The following is a 13,689-nucleotide window of genomic DNA, read 5'->3' on the forward strand; positions in this document are numbered from 1 at the left end:
AATGCATTGTAGGTGAAAACTGAGGATGAATCAACATTGTAGTTACTCCACAATACTAACCTAAATGACAGAGTCAAAAGAAGGAAGCCTGTACAGAATAAAAATATTCCAAAACATGCGTCCTGTTTTCAGTAAGGAACTAAAGTAATACTGCAAAAAAAATCAACTTTTTGTCCAGAATACAAAGCATTATATTTGGGGCAAATCCAACACATCACTGAGGACCACTCTTAATATTTTCAAGCATGGTTGTGGCTGCATCATGTTATGGGTATGCTTGTCATCAGCAAAGACTAGGGATTTCTTTTTAGGATGGAACGGAATAGAGTTAAGCACAGGCAAAGTCATAGAGGAAAACCTGGTTGTCTGCTTTCCAACAGACACTGGGAGACAAATCCACCTTTCAGCAGGATAAAAACACAAGGCCAAATATACACTGACCAAGTTACTTACCAAGATGACATTGAATGTTACTGAGTGGCCTAGTTACAGTTTTGACTTAAATCGGCTTGAAAATCTATGGCAATACTTGAAAATGGCTGTTAAGCAATGATCAACAACCAACTTGACAGAGCTTGAAGAATGTTTAAGTATAATGGGCCAGAAAGACTCAGCTGTAATCGCTGCCAAAGGTGATTCTACCATGTATTAACTCAGGGCGTTGAATACGAACAGTGGGGGAAAAAAGTATTTAGTCAGCCACCAATTGTGCAAGTTCTCCCACTTAAAAAGATGAGAGAGGCCTGTAATTTTCATCATAGGTACACATCAACTATGACAGACAAATTGAGATTTTTTTTCTCCAGAAAATCACATTGTAGGATTTTTAATGAATTTATTTGCAAATTATAGTGGAAAATAAGTATTTGGTCACCTACAAACAAGCAAGATTTCTGGCTCTCACAGACCTGTAACTTCTTCTTTAAGAGGCTCCTCTGTCCTCCACTCGTTACCTGTATTAATGGCACCTGTTTGAACTTGTTATCAGTATAAAAGACACCTGTCCACAACCTCAAACAGTCACACTCCAAACTCCACTATGGCCAAGACCAAAAGAGCTGTCAAAGGACACCAGAAACAAAATTGTAGACCTGCACCAGGCTGGGAAGACTGAATCTGCAATAGGTAAGCAGCTTGGTTTGAAGAAATCAACTGTGGGAGCAATTATTAGGAAATGGAAGACATACAAGACCACTGATAATCTCCCTCGATCTGGGGCTCCACGCAAGATCTCACCCCATGGGGTCAAAATGATCACAAGAACGGTGAGCAAAAATCCCAGAACCACACGGGGGGACCTAGTGAATGACCATCAGTAACACACTACGCCGCCAGGGACTCAAATCCTGCATTGCCAGACGTGTCCCCCTGCTTAAGCCAGTACATGTCCAGGCCCGTCTGAAGTTTGCTAGAGTGCATTTGGATGATCCAGAAGAGGATTGGGAGAATGTCATATGGTCAGATTAAACCAAAATATAACTTTTTGGTAAAAACTCAACTCGTCGTGTTTGGAGGACAAAGAATGCTGAGTTGCATCCAAAGAACACCATACCTACTGTGAAGCATGGGGGTGGAAACATCATGCTTTGGGGCTGTTTTTCTGCAAAGGGACCAGGACGACTGATCCGTGTAAAGGAAAGAATGAATGGGGCCATGTATCGTGAGATTTTGAGTGAAAACCTCCTTCCATCAGCAAGGGCATTGAAGATGAAACGTGGCTGGGTCTTTCAGCATGACAATGATCCCAAACACACCGCCCGGGCAACGAAGGAGTGGCTTCGTAAGAAGCATTTAAAGGTACTGGAGTGGCCTAGCCAGTCTCCAGATCTCAACCCCATAGAAAATCTTTGGAGGGAGTTGAAAGTCCGTGTTGCCCAGCGACAGCCCCAAAACATCACTGCTCTAGAGGAGATCTGCATGGAGGAATGGGCCAAAATACCAGCAACAGTGTGTGAAAACCTTGTGAAGACTTACAGAAAACGTTTGACCTGTGTCATTGCCAACAAAGGGTATATAACAAAGTATTGAGAAACTTTTGTTATTGACCAAATACTTATTTTCCACCATAATTTGCAAATAAATTCATTAAAAATCCTACAATGTGATTTTCTGGAGAAAAAAAATCTCATTTTGTCTGTCATAGTTGACATGTACCTATGATGAAAATTACAGGCCTCTCTCATCTTTTTAAGTGGGAGAACTTTCACAATTGGTGGCTGACTAAATACTTTTTTTCCCCCACTGTATCTAATCAAAATATATTTGTTTTTTTATTTTCCATTAGTAAAAAAAGAAATGTTAATTTTTCTTCCACTTTGATAGAGTATTTTGTGTAGATCGTTGACAAAAAATGACAATTAAATCCATTTTAATCCCACTTTGTAACACAACAAAATGTGGAAAAAGTCAAGGTGTGTGATTTACATGTTTTTCCATGTATGAATCTGTTATTCAATATGTTTATATGGGCTAATAGCAGTAAGCTAAAATTCTATGTTTTATCAAATACATTTTTTATATATTTTTTTTATACCTAAAGGTGTCCTAAATTCTAAATCAAATATCTAAATGATCATTGGTAAGACCATCATAAACCAATTCCATATGTTAGCTTAGTAGAACCGCCCCCTCGGGTTAGACTCTAGAGGTTAAGCCCCTGACCTGTGTTGATGGCCGTGTGTGTTTGTTTTCCCATGACTACAGTCGCGGTACGGTGTAGCCTTTTTGTGTTTGTGTGTGTGTGTGTTGTCCCTACATCATCTCATACACACAGCATTTGTTGACACACCATGCAAGCTGTTTTTATCGGGTAGGGTTCTATGGAATAGGGCTATGTGTTTGCTTGTTTTCTTTGACCTTAGGCTGTTGAGCAGTGGTGGTTGCATAGAAAGCTGCTTATCAGCTTGACTTGGCCCTAATATGCACACTGGGCCAGTACAATGGGTCAGCGACTGGACAGATTGTCTCATTTCAACTGGAGCAACTCTCCATAACCCTTCTGTCTATCCAGCTTGCCCAGTACAGAATGTTACTAAACATTGACATGGGACAAGGACATTACCAAAATATGTACATTTACAGATGGAAACTGTTCTTATTGCTAGACTTAAGTGTACCTTTTTATACACTACTCTCTTCTACAATGTATGGCACCATATCTGTTCCACACTAGTGATGAGCAATTTGAAGTGATTATGGAAATGTTTTGTGTTACACTTTCTGTGTTCTGGATACAGTAGGATTTTCATTCATGCTTACAGAACGGACACAGGGAATTGTGCTGTGCATCATATCACTCAGTCTCAAAACTCCTGCTTTTTCATATCAGACACCATGAGACGACAGTGACAAATATTTTATTTTATTTTTTTGATCTCTTTTCTAGCATCTTGGTAGTCTCAGTAGCTCAAATGAAAATGCATGTTACAAAGCACATGATCTCTGATGTCAGTCGTGTATTTTCAGTTATGTTCGTTTGCTTGATTGCTCGTGTGTGTGTGTTCCACCAGGTTTAAGCGGCTGGAGGTCCTGGCTGTGTTTGCCTCCACGGTGCTGGTGCAGCTGGGTGCTCTGTTCATTCTGAAGGAGAGGTAGGTGGAACCAGGGTTGACCCCTGTTTTGGGACACAGGGGATGGGGTGGGGGACGGGGGCTACTGAATATTTCAGCGCTGTGGGAATGTCTGCCTGTGCCAACCTAAGCCCACACCTCGAGCCAAGGCGACCAGGGCCAGGGTTTATCCAGCGGTCACGGCTCAGGCAGGGGAGGGTTTTAGGAGGGGGAGTGCTGATGACGACACACACTACCCCTTATTCACTCGGTGGCAACTAGTACATCAACCATGTGTGTCCTATGTTGGGCTAGCGCAGTGTGTTCAGAGAGAGAGAGAGATTTCAGCACTGTTGGAATGTTTGTTCCTGCCTATGTCCACAACTCAACCTGAAGCACCCATTAGAGAAGGCAGGGTTTATCTAGCGGTCATGTCTCTGGCAGGGGAGGGGAGAGATGACGTTACACCGTCTCTTGCACATGACTGCCAAACAACATGTCAAGCACGTGTGTAACAAGGCTTCCGTCATTCAGAGAGAGAGAAACGGGGGGGAACACTCAAATTAGTATGGTTACATAAGACAGAAGGTTAGAGACAGAGAGGGTTCTACTAAGCTACAGTGCATTCAGAAAGCATTCAGACCCCTTTACTTTTTCCACATTTTGTTACGTTACAGCCGTATTCTAAAATTGATTAAAATAAAAACCCTCAATCTACGCACAATACCCCATAATGACAAAGCAAAAACAGGTTTTTAGAAATTATTGCAATTGTATAAAAAAATTAAAAACATACCTTATTTACATAAGTATTCAGACCCTTTGCAATAAGCCTCAAAATTGAGCTCAGGTGCATCCTGTTTCCATTGATCATCATTGCGATGTTTCTACAACTTGGAGTCCACCTGTGGTAAATTCAATTGATTGGACATGATTTGGAAAGGCACACACACCTGTCTATATAAGGGCCCAAAGTTGACAGTGCATGTCAGAGCAAAAACCAAGCCATGAGGTCAAAGGAATTGTCCGTAGAGCTCAGTGACAGGATTGTGTCGAGGCATAGATCTAGTGAAGGGTACCAAAAAAGTCTGCAGCATTGAAGGTCCCCAAGAACACAGTGGCCTCCATCATTCTTAAATGGAAGAAGTTTGGAACCACCAACACTCTTCCTAGAGCTGGCCGCCCGGCCAAACTGAGCAATTGGGGGAGAAGGGTGTTGGTGGAAGTTCCTCTGTGGAGATGGGATAACTTTCTAGAAGGACAACTATCTCTGCAGAACTCCACCAATCAGGCCTTTATGGTAGAGTGGCCAGACGGAAGCCACTCCTCAGTAAAAGGCACATGACAACCCGCTTGGAGTTTGCCAAAAGGCACCTAAAGACTCTCAGACCATGAGAAACAAGTGGTTTGATGAAACCAAAATTGAACTCTTTGGCCTGAATGCCAAGTGTCACGTCTGGAGGAAACCTGGCACCATCCCTACGGTGAAGCATGGTGGCGGCAGCATCATGCTGTGAGGATATTTTTCAGTGGCAGGGACTGGGAGTCTATTCAGGATAGAGGAAAATGTGACCGGAGCAAAGTACAGAGAGATTCTTGATGAAAACCTGCTCCAGAGCGCTCAGGACCTCAGACTGGGGCTAAGTTTTACCTTCCAACAGGACAACGACCCTAAGCACACAGCTAAGATAATGCAGGAGTGGCTTCGGGACAAGTCTCTGAATGTCCTTGAATGGCCCAGCCAGATCCCGGACTTTAACCCAATCAAACATCTCTGGAGAGACCTGAAAATAGCTGTGCAGTGACGCTCCCCATCCAACCTGACAGAGCTTGAGAGGATCTGCGGAGAAGAATGGGAGAAACTCCCTAAATACAAGTGTGCCAGGCTTGTAGCGTCCTACCCAAGAAGAATCGAGGCTGTAATGCCTTCCAAAGGTGCTTCAACAAAGTACTGAGTAAAGGGTCTGAATACTTATGTAAATGTCATATTTCAGTTTTATTTTTTTATACATTTGCAAAAAATAAAAACAGTTATGTTTTATTGTGTGTAGATTGATGAGAAAAACTATTTATTCAATTTTAGAATAAGGCTGTAATGTAACAAAATGTGGAAAAAGGGGTCTGAAGGTCATACCAAGGATCATTTAGCTATTTGATTTTGAATACCTCTTGAAGTATAAAAATATATATGTAAAAAAATGTTTAATTTTTGGGGGGCCTTGCTGCATTTAGCCCATACAAACGCATTGAATTACAGATTCACTACATGGAACAACAGATTGTCTTCGTCGTCGTCGTCGTCGTCCCCCACCCCCAAAAAAAAAAACAAGACATGAAAGGAAGTTTGTTCTAAAGTGTCTGTCCTATATCTAAGAGGTATAAGAAAGATCAGGAATATATATATATATATACAGTGGGGGGAAAAAAGTATTTAGTCAGCCACCAATTGTGCAAGTTCTCCCACTTAAAAAGATGAGAGAGGCCTGTAATTTTCATCATAGGTACACGTCAACTATGACAGACAAATTGAGATTTTTTGGCTAGGCCACTCCAGTACCTTTAAATGCTTCTTACGAAGCCACTCCTTCGTTGCCCGGGCGGTGTGTTTGGGATCATTGTCATGCTGAAAGACCCAGCCACGTTTCATCTTCAATGCCCTTGCTGATGGAAGGAGGTTTTCACTCAAAATCTCACGATACATGGCCCCATTCATTCTTTCCTTTACACGGTTCAGTCGTCCTGGTCCCTTTGCAGAAAACAGCCCCAAAGCATGATGTTTCCACCCCCATGCTTCACAGTAGGTATGGTGTTCTTTGGATGCAACTCAGCATTCTTTGTCCTCCAAACACGACGAGTTGAGTTTTTACCAAAAAGTTATATTTTGGTTTAATCTGACCATATGCCATTCTCCCAATCCTCTTCTGGATCATCCAAATGCACTCTAGCAAACTTCAGACAGGCCTGGACATGTACTGGCTTAAGCAGGGGGACACGTCTGGCACTGCAGGATTTGAGTCCCTGGCGGCGTAGTGTGTTACTGATGGTAGGGTTTGTTACTTTGGTCCCAGCTCTCTGCAGGTCATTCACTAGGTCCCCCCGTGTGGTTCTGGGATTTTTGCTCACCGTTCTTGTGATCATTTTGACCCCACGGGGTGAGATCTTGCGTGGAGCCCCAGATCGAGGGAGATTATCAGTGGTCTTGTATGTCTTCCATTTCCTAATAATTGCTCCCACAGTTGATTTCTTCAAACCAAGCTGCTTACCTATTGCAGATTCAGTCTTCCCAGCCTGGTGCAGGTCTACAATTTTGTTTCTGGTGTCCTTTGATAGCTCTATGGTCTTGGCCATAGTGGAGTTTGGAGTGAGACTGTTTGAGGTTGTGGACAGGTGTCTTTTATACTGATAACAAGTTCAAACAGGTGCCATTAATACAGGTAACGAGTGGAGGACAGAGGAGCCTCTTAAAGAAGAAGTTACAGGTCTGTGAGAGCCAGAAATCTTGCTTGTTTGTAGGTGACCAAATACTTATTTTCCACTATAATTTGCAAATAAATTCATAAAAAATCCTACAATGTGATTTTCTGGAAAAAAAATCTCTGTCTCAATTACAGGCCTCTCATCTTTTTAAGTGGGAGAACTTGCACAATTGGTGGCTGACTAAATACTTTTTTCCCCCACTGTATATTTAACCCCTTATTTTTTGCCACAAAACAGTGTCCATATACAGTTGAAGAAGTTTACATACACCTTAGCCAAATACATTTAAACTCAGTTTATCACAATTCTTGACATTTAATCTTAGTAAAAATTCCCTGTCTTAGGTCAGTTAGGATCACCACTTTATTTTAAGAATGTGAAATGTCAGAATAATAGTAGAGAGAATGATTTATTTCAGCTTTTACTTCTTTCATCACATTCCCAGTGGGTCAGAAGTTTACATACACTCAATTAGTATTTGGTAGCATTGCCTTTAAATTGTTTAACTTGGGTCAAAAGTTTTGCGTAGCTTCCCACAATAAGTTGGGTGAATTTTGTCCCATTCCTCCTGACAGAGCTGGTGTAACTGAGTCAGGTTTGTAGGCCTCCTTGCTCGCACACGCTTTTTTAGTTCTGCCCACAAATGTTCTATAGGATTGAGGTCAGAGCTTTGTGATGGCCACTCCAATACCTTGACTTTGTTGTCCTTAAGCCATTTTGCCACAACTTTGGAAGTATGCTTGGGGTCATTGTCCATTTGGAAGACCCATTTGCGACCAAGCTTTAACTTCCTGACTGATGTCTTGAGATGTTGCTTCAATATATCCACATCATTTTCCTTCCTCATGATGCCATCTATTTTGTGAAGTGCACCAGTCCCTCCTGCAGCAAAGCACCCCCACAGCATGATGCTGCCACCCCCGTGCTTCATGGTTGGGATGGTGTTCTTCGGCTTGCAAGCGACCGCCTTTTTCCTCCAAACATAACAATGGTCATTATGGCCAAACAGTTCTATTTTTGTTTCATCAGACCAGAGGACATTTCTCCAAAAAGTATGATCTTTGTCCCCATGTGCAGTTGCAAACCATAGTCTGGATTTTTTATGGCGGTTTTTGAGCAGTGGCTTCTTCCTTGCTGAGTGGCCTTTCAGGTTATGTCGATATAGGACTCGTTTTACTGTGGATATAGATAATTTTGTATCTGTTTCCTCCAGAATCTTCACAAGGTCCTTTTCTGTTGTTCTGGGATTGATTTGCACTTTTCGCACCAAAGTACGTTCATCTCTAGGAGACAGAACGTGTCTCCTTCCTGAGCGGTATGACGGCTGCGTGGTCCCATGGTGTTTATACTTCCATACTATTGTTTGTACAGATGAATGTGGTACCTTCAGGTGTTTGGAAATTTCTCCCAAGGATGAACCAGACTTGTGGAGGTCTACAATTTTCTTTCTGAGGTCTTGGCTGATTTCTTTGGATTTTCCCATGATGTCAAGCAAAGAGGCACTGAGTTTGAAGGTAGGCCTTGAAATACATCCACAGGTACACGTCCAATTGACTCAAATGATGTCAATTAGCCTATCAGAAGCTTCTAAAGCCATGACATCATTTTCTGGAATTTTCCAAGCTGTTTAAAGGCACAGTCAACTGGTATAGGAAGTCCCCTTGTACTATAACAACAGCCGAACAGCGGGTTCCCTGGTATAGGAAGTCCCCTTGTACTAGAACAACAGCCCAACAGAGGGTTCCCTGGTCAGGTCACGTGGTACCTTTTGTTGTTTATTAACTTGTCCCATATTGCCCCATGTTTCTATGTGACACTGTTTTTCTTCCCTTCTGTTATTTTGTCAGTGTGGAGAGATTTGTGGAGCAGCCGGAGGTGCACACGTAAGTAGGCCGCGGTCTAAACACACTTGCTCAAACACCCCTGTTCCACACACACACACACTCCAGGGAGAACAGCAGCCCGAAGAAACATCACAGGCAGGTCTGGTCCAGACAGTCTTAGCCTACCGTCGCTCTCATCCCTCTAAACTGAAAACAATGGGATTTTCAGCTAATCATGTTGCCATCACTCGCCACAGCCGCAACATCCTGAATCGCCATTATGAAACAAAGATTAGTAGTTTGATGAAAACAAGACCGACTTAAACCTGTCTCCGTTGATGAGATTACATTTTAAAGCAGTGGAACATTGGAGTGCACTATCACTAAAACCACAAGTATTATTTTCACTGCTGGGCAGCAGGTGTTAGCCAGACAAGACATCACATGGTCCAGGTACCACAACATTTAATCTAGTGGAGAACATCCATTTCCAATGCAGTACCCACTGACTTCCCTCAGCATTCAAATCTGCCTCAGTTGATTGTTTTTGTGTTTTTTTTAAATGGATTGTCTCTATTTGGATGTTTTGATATTTGTGTTTTGGACACGTTTACACGTGTTTGTTTTCCATCACAATTCACTTCTTTAACTTCATTGTGGAAGTGTCATGTATTCCAACTTGATTTTAGCAATAATATTACTCTTAACTTGATTGTGTGCACAGTAATTAGCCTAGTACTTGGAGACGACTGTACAAGCCATGGAGAGTGTGTGCTATGTTTGACATCAATGTGTTACAAGCCTGCGTCTCTTTTGTACTGATAATGGTACTCTGTGTGTGTGTGTGCAGGGGTCGTCTGTTGGTGGGGACCTTTGTAGCGCTGTTCTTCAACCTGCTAACTCTTCTCTCTGTGAAGAACAAGCCCTTTGTCTACGTCTCAGAAGGTAGGTCAACTCGTGACTGTCCTCACCAGTCACTGCCTAGTATGTCGGCGGTAATAATAAACTGCTATACTAACTTACTGTATGGAAAAAGAGGTTGACGATATTACAGTATGTCAATTATAAAGCATAATTCTTGTAGTGCATTTTGGGATAGTATTAGGTCTTGTTTTCAGCTGTGTTTGTCAGTAATGGATTCCACACAGTCATTGATAGTCAATTCTGTCTGTAGTACATGGCAGTCCTAGTAGCCATTGTGCCGCCCCACTGTGCCTGGTCCTGCTGTACGTGGCTGTCTGCTGCAGACTGGTTGTTATTCCCCTGAGCTGCCAGCAGGGGGGCTGGCGCTGCGCAATGCCTGTCTGTGGCTGCAGTGATTCACTAAGCAGGGCCCAAGCTGTCATCTCTCACTGTTAGTTTGTAAATCGTCATTGACACATTTATGGACTCTAGGACAATCCAGCCCCTACACTAGTTGACCCCCTACATCAGTCTGACTGAAATCCAATGAGACTTTTCATAATGTACACACACAGCCCTGTGCACGTCATTAGCACCGTCTCTACTCTAGCTCAAAATACAACCAGTATTCTGAGAAAAAAATCAGTTTGTTAGAGAGAGAGAGAGGAGAGATGGGAGGGAGACAGTAAGGCCAGAGAAAGAGATGAGGATGGCCATGGAAGAGAGCCTGCGTGAATGAATGAATGGAGGGAGACGGGAGGGGAACACAACCCCTGTAGATCACGCAGTCAGCACTACCTAGTAGAGGGCAGCGTAGAAAGCTGACCTTTCTGTCTTTGTTTGTTTGTTTTGAGCCCAATGTTTACGACACAGAAGCAAAATGTTGACACTGTCCCCTTCGCCTATGGCCTTTTCTGTATTCGTGTCCGTGCCGATTTGCCCAATGTTTTTGATCGGTGCAGATGGTGTGTATTTGTTCCATGGCCTCTTAGAAAGGCTAAATGGCTTTTCTATCTTATGTAATTAAGGTCTTTAGTGGAGCAGTATGCTAGATTAGGAGCACTACGGCTGTCTTGTCGTCCTCATTCGCCTTGCCTTAGAATTACTTAATCTGCTCGAGGAACATTACGACACGAGACGTGCTTAGATCATGGACGAATTGGCAGTCTTCTCAGTCGGCCTGTCTGTCACCCAGTCACGTGCCACAGAGGAGAGCTCTGAATGGCTCTGCTTGTGCATCCACCAATCCTCTGCTGGGTTTGGAAGGATTTCTTCCTGTGTTTGGGCAGGTTGTGTTGAGTGATAGTGATGTAGTACACAATGACTGATGATGATTGTCATATTAGTGTGCACCTTTTAGATCACAGACAAAAGGGGAAACTCCGACATGTCACATGGGGTCAAATCTTGAATCCGGTTGGAACGTTCACACACCAGCAGATATAGTGATGAGAGGAAGTCCAGTGGCAGGGAGAGCTAGAAGATGGAGCAGGATGAAACATTCTCTGTTTTCTGTTCACAAAACTACAATCTGTTACGAACACAGTGCACTACATTTTGTGGACTTAACACTTTGCCAACGTTTCAAAAAATTGCGTTGTTTATAAGGAATGTAAGGGTGAATTGAGTTCTTGCACACGCTCACATCAGTGTAACCGTTCCCTAACGGAAATATGCAAATACATGCTAAAACGCACCAATAGAATCTTGCTAGCTTGTGATTGGCTTTGCCCACCACCTTGCTTGTTCTGCCCACTGGGCTTAATATGCTCCAAGTGTAAATGATGCAGCTGAACTATCTTGGGTTCATTCCGTGGGTAAGCGAATGCTCCTACCACTGTCTCTCCCATGCATCTTTGACCGGTGTTTTGACTTACTGCCCCGCATTCTGCTTGTATCCACAGCACTAACTTGCAAGTTGATAATCTCCTGCTCGTTTAGTGAAGTGCAGCCAGGATCCATACAGTGAGAAAGTTTTCCACTTTCTCACTGTTTATTGTGCTGGTGCATGTGTGATTAAGTGTGTGTTGCTTGTGTAGGTTTGCCATTTCACTGGCGGAGCATGTTTTTGGAAGGCGGGGTATGGGTTGTGTTTGCAAACTCATTTTAGCTCACAACAAGCTTGTAGCATGGCTAATACTAGACAGAAAAATTTAGCAAAGCTCAATGCGGAAAAGGAATACGTATCAAGCACTACACTCCATTAACTACTCGATCAACAAAAATAGTTCTATAAAGATGTAATAGTTCTGCAGGAAAATAACTAAGTCCTTCCTGCAATCTTTATGGATTCTACCAACAAAAGGGTTGATGATCTGTTTAAGGATGTAATGGAATTTAAACACAGTTTGGAATTTAATCAGTCAGAGGTGGAGGAGCTAAAGGGAGTGAATGTCACCAGCCAGACCACATTCAAAACCATGTCTGAGGATTTCGCAATTTTCCAAACAACACTTGACAAGCACTCTTCCAAAGGAGACTACCTCGAAAACCAATTGAGGTGCATTAACATTTTAAACGATGGAATTGAGGACGTAAAGACTGAAACTTGGCATGACACAGAAGTCAAGGCCAAGGAACTCGTGGTAGATCAACTCAAACTGGACCCTAAACTCATGGAGATGGAGAGGCCGCATAGGAATGTCACTTTCTTCCCCGATGGACGGCCCAGATCTATAGTGGTGAAACTGCTCAGGTTCAAAGACGAGGAGATTCTCAGGAGAGCCAAGTGCCTGAAGGGAACCAAAATCTTCATCAATGAAGACTTCTCCAAAAAGGTATGCCTCAAAAGAAAGGAACCGCTGCCACAACTTATTGAAGAACTAAAAAAAGGCAACATCATATACCTGAAGTATGATCAGCTGGTCGTTCAAGTGACTCCGCTCTAGTCAAATTATTTGACAAACACGCACATACACACACAGACCTATTTATTTATTCTACTTTGTTCATGTGTTTCACCTCATGACCAAAAACACACATTGCTCTAAATGTCATAACCCTCTGAAGTCTTCAGTGGTGTTATGTGGACTGTCAATGTGCATTTCATAGGAAGTGCACCACTATTGATAAAACTAACACAAATGTATGGTTATATTGGACATGTGAGCCATGTACTTCTATGTTTCCGTACCATTCTCTGGATGATTCCGACTGTGTATCTCTTAGTTGGGTAGGATATCAACCCTGATAACATGGTCTTTAATATTAAAGATTAGATATTAATGAAGCGAACTATAAATATAATTATTATGTTGATCCAGATTAAAATGTACTGAAATTTACCAGAGATGAGTCTATAATTTGTGACTACTATAATGTTAAGCAGTTTAACAACCTGTATAGCAGTTTATCTAATTCCAAGACAAGCTTATTTTCTACCTTTCATTTGAATGTTCGCAGTCTTCCTAAACATCATGACCACCTTGTTCATTATCTGTCTTCTCTCAGTCATGAATGTTCCAGTGTTGCCCTTTTCAGAAACATGGTTGACTGAAGAGACAACCATGCTTTATGACGTCTCCTTATAATGCTGTTCTGCACTGTAGAACCTCGAGTGGGAGGAGTGTCCATTTTTGTTCATAAATGTTTTCAATTCTTTGTAAGAGAGGACCTCGCACTTACATCTAATGACATTGATGTTGAATCTCTTTTCATAGAAATTCTGTCCTGTTAATTTTTTGGTGGTGAAAAAGTGGTTATTGGATGCATCTGTCGGCCACCCTATTCTGACATTGGTAGTTTCATTGATATCCTTGCGTCAACCTTGGGTTTGATTATTAATGAAGATAGTGTTTTTCTATTGGGTGATGACAATAAAAATGTATTTAAAAGTGAGAACCACTCACTGACGTCTGACTTTTTGAATACTTTATACTCCAGCTATCGGTATCCCCTCATCTATAAGCCCACAAGAGTGACCAGTTCATCTGCCACCC

At 42.3% G+C, this 13,689-nt stretch overlaps 1 protein-coding gene across 4 annotated transcripts in view; it reads left to right on the forward strand.

Annotated features, from left to right (window-relative positions):
* LOC121553189 (zinc transporter 6-like) overlaps window positions 1-13,689 on the forward strand; it is a 70,186-nt gene that overhangs the window by 27,369 nt on the left and 29,128 nt on the right. For 3 of the 4 annotated variants that reach the window (XM_041866176.2, XM_041866178.2, XM_041866179.2), the window contains 3 exons: window positions 3,510-3,590; window positions 8,873-8,908; window positions 9,699-9,793. In XM_041866176.2, coding sequence (XP_041722110.2) covers window positions 3,510-3,590; window positions 8,873-8,908; window positions 9,699-9,793 — 212 coding nt within the window. Of the gene's footprint in view, window positions 1-3,509; window positions 3,591-8,872; window positions 8,909-9,698; window positions 9,794-13,689 lie in introns of those variants that run through there. The other variant, XM_041866180.2, reaches the window with a different exon arrangement.

The sequence above is a fragment of the Coregonus clupeaformis genome, chromosome 37 (genome assembly GCF_020615455.1).
Source record: "Coregonus clupeaformis isolate EN_2021a chromosome 37, ASM2061545v1, whole genome shotgun sequence".
NCBI lineage: Eukaryota > Metazoa > Chordata > Actinopteri > Salmoniformes > Salmonidae > Coregonus > Coregonus clupeaformis.